The 20,257-nt window shown below is 46.0% G+C and overlaps 2 protein-coding genes across 2 annotated transcripts in view; one reads left to right on the forward strand and one right to left on the reverse strand.

Moving 5' to 3' along the window:
* Positions 1–20,257, reverse strand: part of LOC123762189 (uncharacterized) — a 560,601-nt gene that overhangs the window by 516,225 nt on the left and 24,119 nt on the right. The window lies entirely within an intron of this gene.
* On the forward strand, positions 3,107–19,831 carry LOC138371079 (dentin sialophosphoprotein-like). The gene is made up of 3 exons (XM_069335737.1): positions 3,107–3,150; positions 10,853–15,114; positions 19,005–19,831. Exons 1-3 carry the CDS (start codon positions 3,107–3,109, stop codon positions 19,829–19,831), a joined length of 5,133 nt encoding a protein of 1,710 aa, XP_069191838.1.

The following is a 20,257-nucleotide window of genomic DNA, read 5'->3' on the forward strand; positions in this document are numbered from 1 at the left end:
ATTGACCTTATAATGTGTATTTTCAGAAGTCTCCCCAATGAGTCCCTAGGAGTATCTCCTTATGAGATGCTCTACGGCCGTAAGTGCCGTACTCCCCTTAAGGCTTTCAAAGACTCTCTCCGAGATGCCACCTTCAGTGAGCATCAGAATGTGCCCCAGTTTCTTCAAAACCTTCAACACATTCTAGAGAGAGTCCACCGTTTTGCCCATGATAATCTATTGAAAGCCCAGGAGAGAATGAAGACTCATTACAACCAGACCAGCAAAGTAAGAAAATTCAAGCCGGGAGACTTCGTCCTTGCATACTTCCCTATCCCAGGTTCACCTTTACAAAACAGGTTTTCAGGACCCTACCGCGTCAAAGAGTGCAGGAATAACAACAACTACGTCATAGAAACTCCAGATAGGCGGCGGAAGACCCAGCTGTGCCACGTCAACCTCCTGAAGCAATATAATGGTACTCCTCCCACTGTCCTGATTAACTGTTCTACCTTCACAGAACCCTACATCCACAGTGAGACCTTCCCAGCTTCTCCTCCCGAAAGCACTGACAAGGAGTCAGCGCTTTCTAATTCCGAATTCCTTAATGATCTTCCCAAATACTTTCAGGATAATAATCGTGCTCCTTTGCCCTATTCTAATTCCACTCTCACCTCGTCAGATAAGCCCTTCATCCTCCATGTCAACGCCAGTGGTACCGACGTTGGTGGTGTCGTGATGCAGCAACGAGGCGAGGAGAATACACCTGTCAGCGACTACTGCTACAAGGAACTACGGAACAATTGGCAAGGAGCTACTCTTCCTCATCCTGAAGCTCCAGCACTTCACTCCACACCTGAAAAGTGCTCGGTCCACCATCAACACGGACCACACCACCCTACACCTCCTGCAGCACGCCCACTTCTCACCTCAACGTCTTCTACTATGGGCTTGCTAACTGCAGAAATTCAACCTGGAGACACGCTATACCAAGATTCCGACAACATCTTAGCCAATGATCTCTCCAGAGTTTATGAAGTAGAAGCGACTCCATCCATTACTCCACCACATAACGACGTACTTCTTCCAGAACCGCAGGCTTCGGGGGAGAGTTGTGACGGTAATCTCCTTCAAGAGATTGAGCCTGCTCTTCCCTCCACAAATACGTCGTTTCATCTATATAAAACTACTATGGAAGAAATGTCCAACAACGACAACAACATCTCCAAGGTTTGCCAGAGCGCAAAACGTATGCAGCCAGGGACACCTGCTCAGACTCAAACCGCCAAACTACCTGTCTTACTGCCGGCTCCTCGCTGATTGGTCGCCGGTCTGGCTGCAACTGCACTCACCCCCCCCCCCATACTACTTGATGTCTGGGGCCGCCACGACCTCAGTCCTCAGAATATTCCGTGCTTTCACACAGTTAACACTTCTCCCTGCTAGACGTAAGCTTTGGCGTACGTGTACTAAGAGAGGTGATAGCTTAAAGCCAATATTCCAGCACCTCTCATTTTTTGTATATTGCACTTCTTGTTATTTTGCTCACTTGTCTTAACGTAACTTTTCATTGTGTCATTTAATTATTCTTATTATTTTGATTGACTGATTTTATTATACGAATTTGTTTGTCCCTTTTATTCATGTTTTGTTTATTTAACGTAATTAAAATTTCATTGTTAAAGTTTACTTGTGTTTTGTGTGTATTCTCCTTACCTTACCACAGACGAAGTTCCAGATTTTCTATTTTTTTTAATACTATGTGACGAGGCCATACCCCTAGCTTTGAACAGCCGAACACCAACGCGTTACCGTCACAATATATATATATATATATATATATATATATATATATATATATATATATATATATATATATATATATATATATATATATGTATATATACATATATATGCAACAATGATCACAAAAACAAAGTAGAATATATACATTTATATATGCAAACAAGCCTGAATGGTCCCCAGGACTATATGCAACTGAAAACTCACACCCCAGAAGTGACTCGAACCCATACTCCCAAGAGCAACGCAACTGGTATCTACAGGACGCCTTAATCCGCTTGACCATCAAGACCGAACAAAAGGAACTGATAGCCGAAGCTATTTGAAGCACTTCCCCGCCGGCACTCGGATGGTAAACTTGGGCATAGCATTTTATCAAATCCCCTCATTCTTTGGGGCACATGTGAGGAACACAAATGTGACCAAGCCTGAATGGTCCCCAGGACTATATGCGACTGAAAACTTACACCCTAGAAGTGACTCGAACCCATACTCCCAGGAGCAACGCAACTGGTATCTACAGGACGCCTTAATCCGCTTGACCATCACGACCAGACAAAAGGAAGTGATAGCCGAAGCTATTTGAACCACTTCCCTGCCGGCACTCGGATGGTAATCATGGGCATAGCATTTTATGAAATCACCTCATTCTTTGGGGCACACATGAGGAACACAAATGCGAACAAGCCTGAATGGTCCCAAGGACTATATGCAACTGAAAACTCAAACCCCAGGAGTGACTCGAACCCATACTCCCAGGAGCAACGCAACTGGTATCTACAGGACGCCTTAATCCGCTTGACCATCACGACCGGAAAAAAGGAAGTGATTACCGAAGCTATTTGAACCACTTCCCCGCCGGCACTCGGATGGTAATCTTGGGCATAGCATTTTATGAAATCACCTCATTCTTTGGGGCACACATGAGGAAAACAAATGCAAACAAGCCTGAATGGTCCCCAGGACTATATGCGACTGAAAACTCACACCCCAGAAGTGACTCGAACCCATACTTCCAGGAGCAACGCAATTGGTATCTACAGGACGCCTTAATCTGCTTGACCATCACGACCCAACAAAAGGATGTGATAGCCAAAGCTATTTGAACCACTTCCCTGCCGGCACTCGGATGGTAATCTTGGGCACCCGCGGTCAACCCCCCCACCAATCAACACCCCACCTTATAAGACCATCACCACTGAACAGAAGTGTTCAAAAAATGGCTTTGATAAAAACGTGCATAGAATGCAACATGAAGGTAGATTACCAACAGAGCTTTCAATGCCAACTCTGTTCAGCAGCCATACACAAAAAATGTGCCAACATGACTAACAATCCAAGGAGAAATGGTTCCAGTGACCACTCTGTGTACTGGCTCTGCAAAAAGGATGATGTAACTTTTTTGAAATTGATGGAAATCCTGGATAAAACTCCTGCCGAAAACAGAGAATTACTAATTAATGCCTGCATAGCAATTTCTAATGTCTTCAAACAAACTGTACATGACACCAAGGTACAACCAGCTGTGGCACAGAGCTCGGTGGCAGCGGCGCCTGAGCAGGGCGCGGAGTCGGGGACGCCTGAGCAGGGCGCGGAGTCGGGGATCCCTGAGCAGGGCGCGGAGTTGGGGACGCCTGAGCGGAGCGCGGAGTCGGGGACGCCTGAGCGGAGCGCGGAGTCGAGGACGCCTGAGCAGGGCGCGGATTCGGGGACGCCTGAGCATGGCGCGGAGTCGGGGACGCCTGAGCGGAGCGCGGAGTCGAGGACGCCTGAGCAAGGCGCGGAGTCGTGGACCCCTGAGCGCAGCGCAGTGTCACAGGCCCCGGAGCGGAGAGTGGTGTCACAGGCACCGGAGCAGGGCACAGTGTCGGGGACGCCGCAGCAGAGTGCGGTCCCTGGCAAAGGGAAACCAACAATACAAGGCCCCAAAATCTGTTGGTATTACAAATTGGCAACCTGTAAGCATGGGGAATCGGGAAGAATAAATGGAACATGTACATACGATCACCCTAGAAAGTGCAGAAACCTCCTCAATACAGGTAAATGTACCAAAAGCTGTGAATTCTTTCACCCAGAAATTTGCAAGAACTCTTTGGACAGGAAAGAGTGCTTCAATGCTGAATGTCCAGCTTTTCATATAAGAGGTACCAGGCGAATAAAACCGACAGACTACCACTATGAAAACAGCCACAACTCCATCGACCGGGATAATTTTTTAGCAAGAGGAGGAGGAGAAGAATGGCTAAAAATGACCAGACTCTACCACCAACTCGGTCAAATACTAGAGAGGACGCAAACACAGTGGCCACCTTACCAGAGCCTCAGATATTAACACCAAGTAAAGCATCCAGCACTTCCACTAACACGATAACATCATTTATATTTGCCAACATCCAGGGTATAAAAACACGCAAATCCAACAAAGTTCACTTTATAGATGGTCTCCTTCATGAGGCAAATGCAGTGTTTGCAGCCTTAACGGAAACTCACACGAAGGACTACCTTGATGGTGAAATATGGATCTCAGAGTACAATCCCTTCAGATGTGACTGGAAACACCGGCTTCAGGGTGGGGTCAGCCTCTACATCAAAGACACACTCATCTGTACTGAGCTGCTAAACACCTCAAATGATATGGTGGAAGTGCTGATAGTCAAAATAGAGATCCTAAATGTAGTTGTTGTCCTTGTATATAAGTCACCGGAGGCAAACTCTCAGCAGTTTAAAGACCAACTAATGAAAATAGAACACTGCTTGGAAAACCTCACAAATCCAGCTCCGAACATCATCCTGCTTGGGGACTTCAACCTACGGCACCTGAAATGGAAGCACCTGGCTAATACAGTAATATCAGAAAGAATACCAGGAAGTAGCCTAAATGAACAGGCACATGCAAATGACCTGCTACGGATGTGCGATAGGTTTGCCTTAAACCAGTAAATAGTAGAACCAACTAGGAAGGAGAACACGCTGGATCTCATTTTCACTAATAATGATGAGTTGATCGGGAACATAATGATTACAAATACCTGTTACTCAGATCACAACTTAATTGAAGTTCTGACAACCATGGGGAATGGACCTTCAAAACCAGTCCAGATTCCCGGTGGAGGAGATTTCAGCAAATTCAACTTCAATAATAAACAGATAAACTGGGAGCAAATAAACCAGGACTTCACAGAAATAAACTGGGAACAACAGCTAGAAAATGCAAACCTGAACCAGTGCCTGGAAAAATAAGCTCAGTAGCACTAGAAATATGTTCAAACCGCATACCCCTAAGAAAAAAGAGGAAGAGATGCAGATTGGAACGGGAACGTCGTTCCCTATATAGGCGAAGAAAACGAATCCGGAACAACTTGAGAGTCGCACCCTATCTCAAGAACGGAAAAGAAGGTTAGGTAGAGAAATAGAAACAATTGAACTGAAGCTACAAGAATCATACAAAACCCAGGAGAGGCAAAGAGAGCAAAAGGCCATCAGTGAAATAGAGAGAAATCCGAAATATTTTTTCTCCTATGCAAAATCAAGATAAAAAACCACATCTAGTATCGGGCCCCTGCGAAAGGGAGATGGAACTTTCACCGATGACAACAAAGAAATGAGCGAGTTACTGAGGAAGCAGTACGACTCTGTTTTCAGCGAGCCATTAAATGCACTAAAGATTGATAACCCAAATGAATTTTTCATGGATATGATACCAACATCAAATCATATATCAGACGTCGCCCTATCCCCACTAGATTTTGAAGAAGCCATAAACAGTATGCCTATGCACTCTGCACCAGGCCCGGATTCTTGGAACTCCATATTCATCAAGAACTGTAAAAAACCACTATCGCAGGCCCTTCACATTCTGTGGAGACAAAGCCTAGATACTGGCGTTATCCCTGACATACTAAAAACAGCAGAGATAGCACCACTCCATAAAGGAGGAAATAAGGCAGAGGCAAAAAATTACAGACCGATAGCACTAACATCGCACATCATAAAAAATTTTGAGACAGTGCTAAGAAGATCACAAAATACATGGAATCACAGCATCTCCATAACCCCAGACAACATGGTTTCAGAACAGGGCGCTCTTGCCTGTCGCAGTTGCTGGACCACTATGATATGGCATTAGATTCTATGGAAGACAAACAAAACGCTGATGTAATTTACACAGATTTAGCAAAAGCTTTTGATAAATGTGACCATGGTGTTATTGCACATAAAATGCGTTCAAAAGGAATTACCGGGAAAATAGGCAGATGGATCTACAATTTCCTGACTAACAGAACCCAATGTGTAATAGTCAACAAAATAAAATCCAGCCCATCAACCGTGAAGAGCTCAGTCCCCCAGGGTACTGTGCTTGCTCCAGTACTTTTTCTCATCCTCATATCGGACATAGACCAGAACACAACCTATAGCACTGTATCATCCTTTGCAGATGACACTAGCATTTTCATGAGAGTTGGCAACATAGAGGACACGGCAAACCTCCAATCAGATGTAGATCAGGTCTTTCTATGGGCTACAGAAAATATTATGGTGTTTAAGGAGGATAAGTTCCAGCTCATGCGCAACAGAAAAATTTAAAATTTAAAAACAGAAACCACGTACAAAACTCAGGCAAATCATAACATAGAACAAAAAGGCAATATAAAGGATCTGGGTGTACTCATGTCGGAAGACCTTACCTTTAAAGAACACAATAAAGTAGCCATCACAACTGCAAGAAAAATGACAGGTTGGATAACAAGAACTTTTCACACTAGAGATGCTATACCGATGAGGATACTTTTCAAAACGCTTGTGCTCTCTAGAGGTGAGTACTGCTGCACAATGACAGCCCCTTTCAAAGCTGGAGAAATTGCTGACCTGGAGAGCGTGCAGAGATCCTTTACTGCTAAAATCCACTCAGTAAAACATCTAAATTACTTGGACCGACTAAAGAGCCTAAATCTGTACTCCCCTGAGCGCAGGCGGGAGAGATACATAATAATTTATACGTGGAAAATAATTGAGGGGCTGGTCCCAAACCTGCACACAGAAATAACATCACATGAGACCAGGAGGCATGGCAGGATGTGCAGAATACCCCCGTTGAAAAGCAGAGGTGCAACAGGTACTCTGAGAGAGAACTCTATCAACATCAGAGGCCTGAGACTGTTCAATACGCTTCCACTACACATAAGGGGCATAACTGGCCGACCCCTCACAGTGTTCAAGAGAGAACTGGATAAGCACCTCCAAAGGATACCTGATCAACCAGGCTGTGACTCATACGTCAGGCTGCGAGCAGCCGCGTCTAACAGCCTGGTTGATCAGTCCAGCAACCAGGAGGCCTGGTCGACGACCGGGCCGCGGGGACACTAAGCCTCGGAAGCACCTCAAGATAACCTCGAGGTAAGGTACCCACCAAGTGCTGTCGGGATGTTGGGGATATAACCTCGGCTACCAACCTCTTTTGTAAGACCAACAACTTGGTCTACAATGGGGCCATCCCAGCTGGATTGCTTGCGGGCTTTTGAGGGCACGAGAGGCCTACTCGGTGGCACAGCATGTACAAATGGGATCGTTTGCACCTTCTAGCTGATGTAAGTAGGCTGGTAGAATATCCTTTACAAGCTCGTCGAATGCCGATGAGGAGGAGGAGGACAGGAAGGCTGGTACAGCGATTTGCGTTGCTGTTCGAACTCCGAGGCCCCCAAGTCTTACGAGAAGAGAGGATTGTTTCCACTGTAGGTCATCAAGAGGTTGAGGGCTTTTTCTAGCATTGGTCTCAGTAACCGGTCATACTCACCTAGTTTTTGGCTACTGTAAGATGAACACTTCAGAAAGTAGGTTAACCTGGGGAGGGACAGACATCTGGTGATGAGGTAAAGTGCATCATGAGCATCAATATCCTCAATCCTCCCATCCATCTTCTTAAGATCGGCGTTTTTCTTATCAAGGACCTCATCGATGGCTTTCAATACCAGGGTTGGCTCCTAGGAGTGTGTTGTCTTCAGGTTTAGTTATATGAATATTTGGCAGAAGACCCTCTAGTCTCCCTACGATGCCCTGGTTGGAATATTATGCTCCAACCAATTCAACAAGACGGCGTCTGTGTAGAGTAGAGGCAGGAAAGATTATTTTGGAGGAAGACCAGACCAGTTTGGTCTTCCTCCAAAATAATCTTTCCTGCCTGTACTCTACACAGACGCCGTAAAGTGGAATCGGCTCTAATACACAACATACCCAACATGAACTTAAGTCCTGGCTTTGTTGCTGTGGACTCTTCCCTTTCACAGTATATACTCAAATGTTCTAAACTTTCTAACAAACGTGACCTAACATAAGCCTACCCCTTCCATTTGCTCTCTCTTTCCTTTTCTTTCTCTCTTCTCTCTCTTTTTCCTGTGCATTGTCTTCTGTTACGTTCCCTTCCTATCCTCTTCTTTTTCCTATTACTATCTCCTTCTCATTCGGTGGTTATAATAGGAGCTTCTTCGTATGGGCCAATAGGCCCTCAGCAGTTATATCCACTCTACTACACCTTACTTTGCTTCTCACCTCTCTCTTGCCTATTTATTGCCTGCATCTACTTCCTCATCACAATCGACTTGAGAATGGTCCAGGACGGACCGAAACGTCGTCGTCCCTTCAACTTTTAGTGTGTGGTCTGGTCAACAATTGAAAGATTAATTCTCCAAAATTCATTCTTTATTTCTGACGCCTGAACACGTTTCGTAATGCTTATTACATTTTCAAACACTCAGTTTACACATAAAAATTCATAATACTTATACTCGTTTTGGGTGAGGTGATATTGCACAAAAGTTTAGGGTGTTGTGACAAACATAAGACAGAACACGAAACAATGGGTATAGATTGGGTATGAAAATATAAGAATGGAAGTAACTGCAAAAGGCTTATTGGTAATACTTCTTCTCGCTGCTTCAATGTTGGTTCGGGGTCTTGAAGTAGGTAGAATATAGTTTTGCATTAATATATTGGCTGTTGATTACTGGTGTTGACATTTTATATGTGTAGTGCCTCGCTGATGTCGAGTCTCCTGCTATCGCTGTATTTGTCGATGATTTCTGTGTTGCATGTGAAGATTTCTCTGGTGATGGTCTGGTTGTGAGAATAGATTATATGTTCCTTGATGGAGACCTGTTGTTTGTGCATTGTTAATCGCCTGGAAAGAGACATTGTTGTCTTGCCTATAAACCGAGTTCTTTGGGGCTGACAGTCCCCAAGTGGGCATGTGAAGGCGTAGACGACGTTGCTTTCCTTCAGGGCGTTTTGTTTGGTGTCTGGGGAATTTTTCATGAGTACGGTGACAGTTTTTTTTTGTTTTTGTAGTAAATTGTCAATTGTATTTTCTGACTTTTGTGTGTAGGGACAATGTTCCTACCAATAATATCATTCAGGACACTTTGATTCGTCTTATGAGCCGTCGAAAAAAAGTTCCTGTAAAATAGTCTAATAGGGAGTATAAGTCTAATGTACTAATAGTCTAATGAGTCAACTAACACAACACCTGTAGCCCCTATTAGACTATTTTACAGGAAATTACTTTCGACGGCTCATATAACGAAGGAAAGGGTCCTGAAAGATATTATTGGTAGGAACGTTATCCTTACAGACAAAAATCTGAAAATACAATAGATAATTTATTATAAAACCAAGAAAACGGCCAATCTGCTCATGAAAAACTCTCCAGGCACCAAGCAGAACACTTTGAAGGAAACTAGCGTCGTCTATGTCTTTAAATGTCCACTTGGGGACTGTAAGCCTCAGAGAACTCAGTATATAGGCAAGACAACAACGTCTCTTTCTAGGCGACTAACAATGCATAAACAACAGGTCTCCATCAAGGAACATATAATCTCTTCTCACAACCAAACCATCACCAGAGAAATCTTAACAAACAACACAGAAATCATCGATAGGTACAGCGATAGCAGGAGACTCGACATCAGCGAGGCACTTCACATCAAAAAGTCAACACCAGCAATTAACAGGCAATTAATGCACAACTATATTCTATCCACTTCAAGGCACCGTATGGGCCAATAGACCCTCTACAGTTACTTTCATTCTCATATACCCTCCTCACCCAATACCCACCCCACCCAAAACCTTTGTGTCACCTCACCCAAAACGAATAAAAAGCAAGATTTAGGTCAAATGTATCATACACAGTGTATCAAGTGCATCATAAGTGTAGTGTTAAGTGTAAACAAGTCTTTGAGAACGTAAGAAGCCCTTACGAAACGTTTCTAGGCGTCAGAACATTAATAAAAATGAATTTTGGAGAATTGATATTTCTATTACCACCGACAGTGAAGAAAAACATTAGAAATATTGAGAAAATTTGAGTTAGAATTATTAATCTTACCTTTTCGGTCAAATTCAACAACATATGTTTACAAGAAAGACTGCTACCAAAATATACTATTTTATATATATATATATATATATATATATATATATATATATATATATATATATATATATATATATATATATATATATATGTCGTACCTAGTAGCCAGAACGCACTGCTCAGTCTACTATGCAAGGCCCGATTTGCCTAATAAGCCAAGTTTTCCTGAATTAATATATTTTCTTTAATTTTTTCTTATGAAATGATAAAGCTACCCATTTCATTATGTATGAGGTCAATTTTTTTTATTGGAGTTAAAATTAACGTAGATATATGACCGAACCTAACCAACCCTACCTAACCTAACCTATCTTTATAGGTTAGGTTAGGTTAGGTAGCCGAAAAAGTTAGGTTAGGTTAGGTAGGTTAGGTAGTCGAAAAACAATTAATTCACGAAAACTTTACTTATTAGGCAAATCGGGCCTTGCATAGTAGGCTGAGAAGTGCGTTCTGGCTACTAGGTACGACATTATATATATATATATATATATATATATATATATATATATATATATATATATATATATATATATATATATATATATATATATATATATATATTGTTGAATGATAAAGTAGAATTGGTAGTACAGGAGACGAGCACAATGAAAGCAATAGGAGCAGAATGATTTGATGGGAGCAAAGATATGAAGCCAGCAACAGTGATGAAGCTAGCAACAGTGGTGAAGCTAGCAACAGTGGTGAAGCTAGCAACAGTGATGAAGCTAGCAACAGGGGTGAAGCTAGCAACAGTGGTGAAGCTAGCAACAGTGATGAAGCCAGCAACAGTGATGACGCTAGCAACAGTGATGAAGCCAGCAACAGTGATGAAGCTAGCAACAGTGATGAAGCTAGCAACAGGGGTGAAGCTAGCAACAGTGATGACGCTAGCAACAGTGATGAAGCTAGCAACAGTGATGAAGCCAGCAACAGTGATGAAGCTAGCAACAGTGGTGAAGCTAGCAACAGAGGTGAAGCTAGCAACAGTGATGACGCTAGCAACAGTGATGAAGCTAGCAACAGTGATGAAGCTAGCAACAGTGGTGAAGCTAGCAACAGTGATGAAGCTAGCAACAGTGATGAAGCTAGCGACAGTGATGAAGCTAGCAACAGTGGTGAAGCTAGCAACAGTGGTGAAGCTAGCAACAGGGGTGAAGCTAGCAACAGTGATGAAGCTAGCAACAGTGATGAAGCTAGCAACAGTGGTGAAGCTAGCAACAGGGGTGAAGCTAGCAACAGTGATGAAGCTAGCGACAGTAGTGAAGCTAGCAACAGGGGTGAAGCTAGCAACAGTGATGACGCTAGCAACAGTGATGACGCTAGCAACAGTGATGAAGCTAGCAACAGTGATGAAGCTAGCAACAGTGATGAAGCTAGCAACAGTGAAGCTAGCAACAGGGGTGAAGCTAGCAACAGTGATGACGCTAGCAACAGTGATGAAGCTAGCGACAGTGATGAAGCTAGCAACAGTGATGAAGCTAGCAACAGTGATGAAGCTAGCAACAGTGGTGAAGCTAGCAACAGTGATGACGCTAGCAACAGTGATGAAGCTAGCAACAGTGATGAAGCCAGCAACAGGGGTGAAGCTAGCAACAGTGATGACGCTAGCAACAGTGATGAAGCTAGCAACAGTGATGAAGCCAGCAACAGTGATGAAGCTAACAACAGTGGTGAAGCTAGCAACATGGGTGAAGCTAGCAACAGTGATGACGCTAGCAACAGTGATGAAGCTAGCAACAGTGATGACGCTAGCAACAGTGATGAAGCTAGCAACAGTGATGAAGCTAGCAACAGTGATGAAGCTAGCAACAGTGATGAAGCTAGCAACAGTGGTGAAGCTAGCAACAGTGATGACGCTAGCAACAGTGATGAAGCTAGCAACAGTGATGAAGCCAGCAACAGGGGTGAAGCTAGCAACAGTGATGACGCTAGCAACAGTGATGAAGCTAGCAACAGTGATGAAGCCAGCAACAGTGATGAAGCTAACAACAGTGGTGAAGCTAGCAACATGGGTGAAGCTAGCAACAGTGATGACGCTAGCAACAGTGATGAAGCTAGCAACAGTGATGACGCTAGCAACAGTGATGAAGCTAGCAACAGTGATGAAGCTAGCAACAGTGATGAAGCTAGCAACAGTGAAGCTAGCAACAGTGATGAAGCTAGCAACAGTGATGAAGCTAGCAACAGTGGTGAAGCTAGCAACAGGGGTGACGCTAGCAACAGTGATGAAGCTAGCAACAGTGGTGAAGCTAGCAACAGTGGTGAAGCTAGCAACAGTGATGAAGCTAGCAACAGTGGTGAAGCTAGCAACAGGGGTGACGCTAGCAACAGTGAAGCTAGCAACAGTGGTGAAGCTAGCAACAGTGATGACGCTAGCAACAGTGATGAAGCTAGCAACAGTGATGAAGCTAGCAACAGTGATGAAGCTAGCAACAGTGAAGCTAGCAACAGGGGTGAAGCTAGCAACAGTGGTGAAGCTAGCAACAGTGATGACGCTAGCAACAGTGATGAAGCTAGCAACAGTGATGCAGCTAGCAACAGTGATGAAGCTAGCAACAGTGATGAAGCTAGCAACAGTGACGAAGCTAGCAACAGTGATGAAGCTAGCAACAGTGGTGAAGCTAGCAACAGTGATGAAGCTACCAACAGTGATGAAGCTAGCAACAGTGATGAAGCTAGCAACAGTGGTGAAGCTATCAACAGGGGTGAAGCTAGCAACAGTGGTGAAGCTAGCAACAGGGGTGACGCTAGCAACAGTGATGAAGCTAGCAACAGTGGTGAAGCTAGCAACAGTGATGACGCTAGCAACAGTGATGAAGCTAGCAACAGTGATGAAGCTAGCAACAGTGATGAAGCTAGCAACAGTGAAGCTAGCAACAGGGGTGAAGCTAGCAACAGTGGTGAAGCTAGCAACAGTGATGACGCTAGCAACAGTGATGAAGCTAGCAACAGTGATGCAGCTAGCAACAGTGATGAAGCTAGCAACAGTGATGAAGCTAGCAACAGTGACGAAGCTAGCAACAGTGATGAAGCTAGCAACAGTGGTGAAGCTAGCAACAGTGATGAAGCTACCAACAGTGATGAAGCTAGCAACAGTGATGAAGCTAGCAACAGTGGTGAAGCTATCAACAGGGGTGAAGCTAGCAACAGTGATGACGCTAGCGACAGTGATGAAGCTAGCGACAGTGATGAAGCTAGCAACAGTGATGAAACTAGCAACAGTGATGAAGCTAGCAACAGTGGTGAAGCTAGCAACAGGGGTGACGCTAGCAACAGTGATGAAGCTAGCAACAGTGGTGAAGCTAGCAACAGTGATGACGCTAGCAACAGTGATGAAGCTAGCAACAGTGATGAAGCCAGCAACAGTGATGAAGCTATCAACAGTGGTGAAGCTAGCAACAGGGGTGAAGCTAGCAACAGTGATGACGCTAGCAACAGTGATGAAGCTAGCAACAGTGATGAAGCTAGCAACAGTGGTGAAGCTAGCAACAGTGATGAAGCTAGCAACTGTGGTGAAGCTAGCAACAGGGGTGACGCTAGCAACAGTGATGAAGCTAGCAACAGTGGTGAAGCTAGCAACAGTGATGACGCTAGCAACAGTGATGAAGCTAGCAACAGTGATGAAGCTAGCAACAGTGGTGAAGCTAGCAACAGTGATGAAGCTAGCAACAGTGGTGAAGCTAGCAACAGGGGTGACGCTAGCAACAGTGATGAAGCTGGCAACAGTGGTGAAGCTAGCAACAGTGATGACGCTAGCAACGGTGATGAAGCTAGCAACAGTGATGAAGCTAGCAACAGTGATGAAGCTAGCAACAGTGAAGCTAGCAACAGGGGTGAAGCTAGCAACAGTGGTGAAGCTAGCAACAGTGATGACGCTAGCAACAGTGATGAAGCTAGCAACAGTGATGAAGCTAGCAACAGTGATGAAGCTAGCAACAGTGATGAAGCTAGCAACAGTGATGAAGCTAGCAACAGTGGTGAAGCTAGCAACAGTGACGAAGCTAGCAACAGTGATGAAGCTAGCAACAGTGGTGAAGCTAGCAACAGGGGTGACGCTAGCAACAGTGATGAAGCTAGCAACAGTGGTGAAGCTAGCAACAGTGATGACGCTAGCAACAGTGATGAAGGTAGCAACAGTGATGAAGCTAGCAACAGTGATGAAGCTAGCAACAGTGAAGCTAGCAACAGGGGTGAAGCTAGCAACAGTGATGAAGCTAGCAACAGGGGTGAAGCTAGCAACAGTGATGACGCTAGCAACAGGGGTGAAGCTAGCAACAGTGATGAAGCCAGCAAAAGGGGTGAAGCTAGCAACAGTGATGAAGCTAGCAACAGTGGTGAAGCTAGCAACAGTGATGAAGCTAGCAACAGGGGTGAAGCTAGCAACAGTGATGAAGCTAGCAACAGTGATGAAGCCAGCAACAGTGATGAAGCTAGCAACAGGGGTGAAGCTAGCAACAGTGATGAAGCTAGCAACAGTGATGACGCTAGCAACAGTGGTGAAGCTAGCAACAGGGGTGAAGCTGGCAACAGTGATGGCGCTAGCAACAGTGATGAAGCTAGCAACAGTGATGCAGCTAGCAACAGTGATGAAGCTAGCAACAGGGGTGAAGCTAGCAACAGTGATGACGCTAGCAACAGTGATGAAGCTAGCAACAGTGATAAAGCTAGCAACAGTGATAAAGCTAGCAACAGTGATGAAGCTAGCAACAGTGATGACGCTAGCAACAGTGATGAAGCCAGCAACAGTGATGAAGATAGCAACAGTGATGAAGCCAGCAACAGTGATGACGCTAGCAACAGTGATGAAGCTAGCAACAGTGATGAAGCTAGCAGTGATGAAGCCAGCAACAGTGATGAAGCCAGCAACAGTGATGAAGCTAGCAACAGTGATGAAGCTAGCAACAGTGGTGAAGCTTATTAGGCAAATTGGGCCTTGCATAGTAGGCAGAGAAGTGCGTTCTGGCTACTAGGTACGACATATATATATATATATATATATATATATATATATATATATATATATATATATATATATATATATATATATATATATATGTATATATATATATGTGTGTGTGTGTGTGTGTCTTATTGAATATGACCGCATATTATGTATTTACTATCTTCTAATTTAGGGCTTCTATCCCTCTAACTATTTTCTTAGCATCAGGGCTTAGCTGAAAGAGGAGTTCTGCAAAACTCATTTACATAATTTCAAGGTGAAGAAAAGAAGTGAATTACTATAGAATGTATTACACTTATATATACAATTTGCACAACGTTTCGAACCTCCATGGTTCATTCTCAAGTGAAAAGAATTTTCAGAACTGGTTGATTTATACCGCACTGGGTCAGGTGATAAGACAATAATGGTGAAAACATGGGGGATACATAAGGGATAAATGGGGGGTGAGGCACATAAGAACATAATAATAACGTACATGCTGCTATGGCGGTGTGTCCACTCACAAGATGAGTGGCGCTGCCCAATACTGTCACTATGGCGGTGTGTCCACTCACAAGATGAGTGGCGCTGCCCAATACTGTCACTATGGCGGTGTGTCCACTCACAAGATGAGTGGCGCTGCCCAATACTGTCACTATGGCGGTGTGTCCACTCACAAGATGAGTGGCGCTGCCCAATAGACTCGCCCCTCGAGGCAAAATTTAAATTTAAAACGATTATAAGTAATTTCGAAGCTGTCTAAGTGTCTGAGCAAAATGTTGTCCCAGTTGTTAGGTAAGAGCTCACAGTCACAGCTGGGTAATTATATGGAGGTAAATGAACAAATCCACAAGGGCCGTGACGAGGATTCGAACCTGCGTCCGGGAGCATCCCAGACGCTGCCTTAATCGACTGAGCTACGTAGCTCAGCCCCCATAGCTCCAACTCCAACATAGCACGGGTGCAGGGGGGGAGTTGTGTAGAATCCTGGTTTGTGCCTCGGAGAGGCTACGGGATCCAGTAAGTTCAGTAGAACTTCGGTTTCAACTCTTTTAACCCTGTCGTAGCTCAGTCGATTAAGGCAGCGTCTGGGATGCTCCCGGACGCAGGTTCGAATCCTCGTCACGGCCCTTGTGGATTTGTTCATTTACCTCCATATAATTACCCAGCTGTGACTGTGAGCTCTTACCTAACAACTGGGACAACATTTTGCTCAGACACTTAGACAGCTTCGAAATTACTTATAATCGTTTTAAATTTAAATTTTGCCTCGAGGGGCGAGTCTATTGGGCAGCGCCACTCATCTTGTGAGTGGACACACCGCCATAGAAGCATGTACAACACTCCCCAATAGGAAGAAAACCCCTCTGGGTTGTTCATCCTGTCACTTGTACCCAGACACAGCTGGGACTTGCTTAAATGTCTCAAGTGAACAGCTCCTCAGACAAGAAGATTAACATCTATCAACCCTTAAAAGCTTACGTTATCTTGCGGGTGCAAAATGGGGAAATCTTTTAAGAACAGCATCAATATTTGACAAATAGTGTTTTCCTAACTCAAACAATGTGGAGTTTATTATTCTACAGTTATTCCTAATGTCTCTCAGATGTTCACATTCACGTAGATAGTGGTCAAGGCGGTGTCCATCACTCTCACCACAGATTCTGCAAGTTCGCTGATCAACTGTTGTTTCCATTCCATATCTCCATGGATATTTGTATCCAAGACGGATTCTCGCAATTACTGATTCTCTCCCGCGTTCACCATAATGACTTCGGCCATAATGATTGGGATTGCCAGCTGCAACCATGTTGTACCATCGTACAGATTCACTAGTTTGTGCTTCTATCCTCCTTTCCTAAGTTATCTTGTCACGGTGATGTTGCCTGACAATACCTCTAATTTGTAGTAGAGTCTTGGGTATGAAGTATATAATCTTTCTAAGTGGCTCATCAAAGCATTATATTAAATTTTTATTATGAATGAAGATATAAAATGCATGAAGTAGTGGGGGCCAAGTTGCCACCTACGTCAACAAACAGTCGTAGTCCATCCTCAGAACACTACACTGATCCATGCACGTGTGTAGCTCTAAATGCAGGCGCAACTATATGCTTTTATTTCCAGTTTAATTTCCTGATAAAAGTTGGGTGAAATAGTGGGTAGAGCGCGGCGGAAAGCTTCAGGAGACCGCCTCCATATATCAAGTTTTCACTTGTGCTCGACGTGTAAAGTATTTATGGAGTGGTGGGAGCGTGTCCGGCGCGCTAAATTGCTTCCCCACACTCAAGAGCGAATATCAAGCTCAAGAGTTTTACACACTGTGTTTATACCCTTACAACACTGCCTCTGTATTTATAGGACCTTGAACCCACTTATACTTACACTTTAGAAGACTGTAGTCGTCCTTACTGTGTTTAACTTGTAGCTGCTTGTTATAAGTGGCCTCATTGGCAGTACTTTTGTATCTCATTATTATTATGAAGCTAAATATAACTTAATCTTTAATATTATTTCAGCTTGTTATCACCTACAGTGGTTGGTTACTTGCCTATTGAAGCCTGCAACTGCACACTTTTCTTAATAACAATATAGAGCAATATGGATATACTTGCAACTGATTGGATAACACTGTGTTATTAATAATTCATTTATAAGCTGTTTGAATTGTTACACTATCTTATTGTGGCTAACTTTCCGTGCCGAGGACCCGGCCCCTCGGGTCTGTGTGTACACACGACCCGGCCCCTCGGGTCTGTGTCTACACAGGACCCGGCCCCTCGGGTCTGTGTGTACACAGGACCCGGCCCCTCGGGTCAGTGTGTACACAGGACCCGGCCCCTCGGGTCTGTGTCTACACAGGACCCGGCACCTCGGGTCTGTGTGTACACAGGACCCGGCCCCTCGGGTCAGTGTGTACACAGGACCCGGCCCCTCGGGTCTGTGTGTACACAGGACCCGGCCCCTCGGGTCTGTGTGTACACAGGACCCGGCCCCTCGGGTCAGTGTGTACACAGGACCCGGCCCCTCGGGTCTGTGTGTACACAGGACCCGGCCCCTCGGGTCTGTGTGTACACAGGACCCGGCCCCTCGGGTCTGTGTGTACACAGGACCCGGCCCCTCGGGTCAGTGTGTACACAGGACCCGGCCCCTCGGGTCAGTGTGTACACAGGACCCGGCCCCTCGGGTCTGTGTGTACACAGGACCCGGCCCCTCGGGTCTGTGTGTACACAGGACCCGGCCCCTCGGGTCAGTGTGTACACAGGACCCGGCCCCTCGGGTCAGTGTGTACACAGGACCCGGCCCCTCGGGTCAGTGTGTACACAGGACCCGGCCCCTCGGGTCTGTGTGTACACAGGACCCGGCCCCTCGGGTCTGTGTGTACACAGGACCCGGCCCCTCGGGTCTGTGTGTACACAGGACCCGGCCCCTCGGGTCTGTGTCTACACAGGACCCGGCCCCTCGGGTCTGTGTCTACACAGGACCCGGCCCCTCGGGTCTGTGTCTACACAGGACCCGGCCCCTCGGGTCTGTGTCTACAGAGGACCCGGCCCCTCGGGTCTGTGTGTACACAGGACCCGGCCCCTCGGGTCTGTGTGTACACAGGACCCGGCACCTCGGGTCTGTGTGTACACAGGACCCGGCACCTCGGGTCTGTGTGTACACAGGACCCGGCCCCTCGGGTCTGTGTGTACACAGGACCCGGCCCCTCGGGTCAGTGTGTACACAGGACCCGGCCCCTCGGGTCAGTGTGTACACAGGACCCGGCCCCTCGGGTCTGTGTGTACACAGGACCCGGCCCCTCGGGTCTGTGTGTACACAGGACCCGGCCCCTCGGGTCTGTGTCTACAGAGGACCCGGCACCTCGGGTCTGTGTCTACAGAGGACCCGGCACCTCGGGTCTGTGTCTACACAGGACCCGGCACCTCGGGTCTGTGTCTACAGAGGACCCGGCACCTCGGGTCTGTGTCTACACAGGACCCGGCACCTCGGGTCTGTGTCTACAGAGGACCCGGCACCTCGGGTCTGTGTCTACACAGGACCCGGCACCTCGGGTCTGTGTCTACAGAGGACCCGGCACCTCGGGTCTGTGTCTACAGAGGACCCGGCACCTCGGGTCTGTGTGTACACAGGACCCGGCACCTCGGGTCTGTGTCTACAGAGGACCCGGCACCTCGGGTCTGTGTCTACAGAGGACCCGGCACCTCGGGTCTGTGTCTACACAGGACCCGGCACCTCGGGTCTGTGTCTACAGAGGACCCGGCACCTCGGGTCTGTGTCTACACAGGACCCGGCACCTCGGGTCTGTGTCTACAGAGGACCCGGCACCTCGGGTCTGTGTCTACAGAGGACCCGGCACCTCGGGTCTGTGTCTACACAGGACCCGGCACCTCGGGTCTGTGTCTACAGAGGACCCGGCACCTCGGGTCTGTGTCTACAGAGGACCCGGCACCTCGGGTCTGTGTCTACACAGGACCCGGCACCTCGGGTCTGTGTCTACAGAGGACCCGGCACCTCGGGTCTGTGTCTACACAGGACCCGGCACCTCGGGTCTGTGTCTACAGAGGACCCGGCACCTCGGGTCTGTGTCTACAGAGGACCCGGCACCTCGGGTCTGTGTCTACACAGGACCCGGCACCTCGGGTCTGTGTCTACAGAGGTTCCCGGTGCTTCGTTAATTTCCAATCAATGTTTAGTTGTTGTTGTTTAAGACTCGCTAGCTGGAACAAAAAGTTCCAAGTAGCACGGGCTATGGTGAGCCCGAGCGATCAATGTAATTTCGTTAATATACGATCACTTTCCCTAAGATTTAAAACCGGTTCACGTGAAACGTATCAAATAAGACCAAAGCAGTTACCGAGCTCTGGCTCTTGTCCAATGCCTTAGTTCACTCCCATAACTTCACTAATAACAGTTCAATCTCGGCGAAATTTAAAACAGGTGTAATTCAGACGTAGTAAGAAAAGAAAAACAGTGTTACCAAACACTAACTTCTGTCTTCCTCTTTAGTTCAATGTTCATCAACCAGAGTGTTCCAGAACATGAACAAGCGAGTAGCTCTCAACCGCTGCTTTATCGAAGGAAATACGAGTCTAACCTGACCC

Source organism: Procambarus clarkii, chromosome 34 (assembly GCF_040958095.1).
Source record: "Procambarus clarkii isolate CNS0578487 chromosome 34, FALCON_Pclarkii_2.0, whole genome shotgun sequence".
NCBI classification, from domain to species: Eukaryota; Metazoa; Arthropoda; class Malacostraca; order Decapoda; family Cambaridae; genus Procambarus; species Procambarus clarkii.

Bases quoted from the DNA above. Each gene is read 5' to 3' on its own strand.
- LOC138371079 (XM_069335737.1), top strand. From the start codon at position 3,107: ATGACTAACAATCCAAGGAGAAATGGTTCCAGTGACCACTCTGT. The intron at 3,151-10,852 runs GTACTGGCTCTG...ATGGGAGCAAAG, and splicing joins GGTTCCAGTGACCACTCTGT to ATATGAAGCCAGCAACAGTG. The intron at 15,115-19,004 runs GTGAAGCTTATT...CTGTGTCTACAG, and splicing joins TGATGAAGCTAGCAACAGTG to AGGACCCGGCACCTCGGGTC.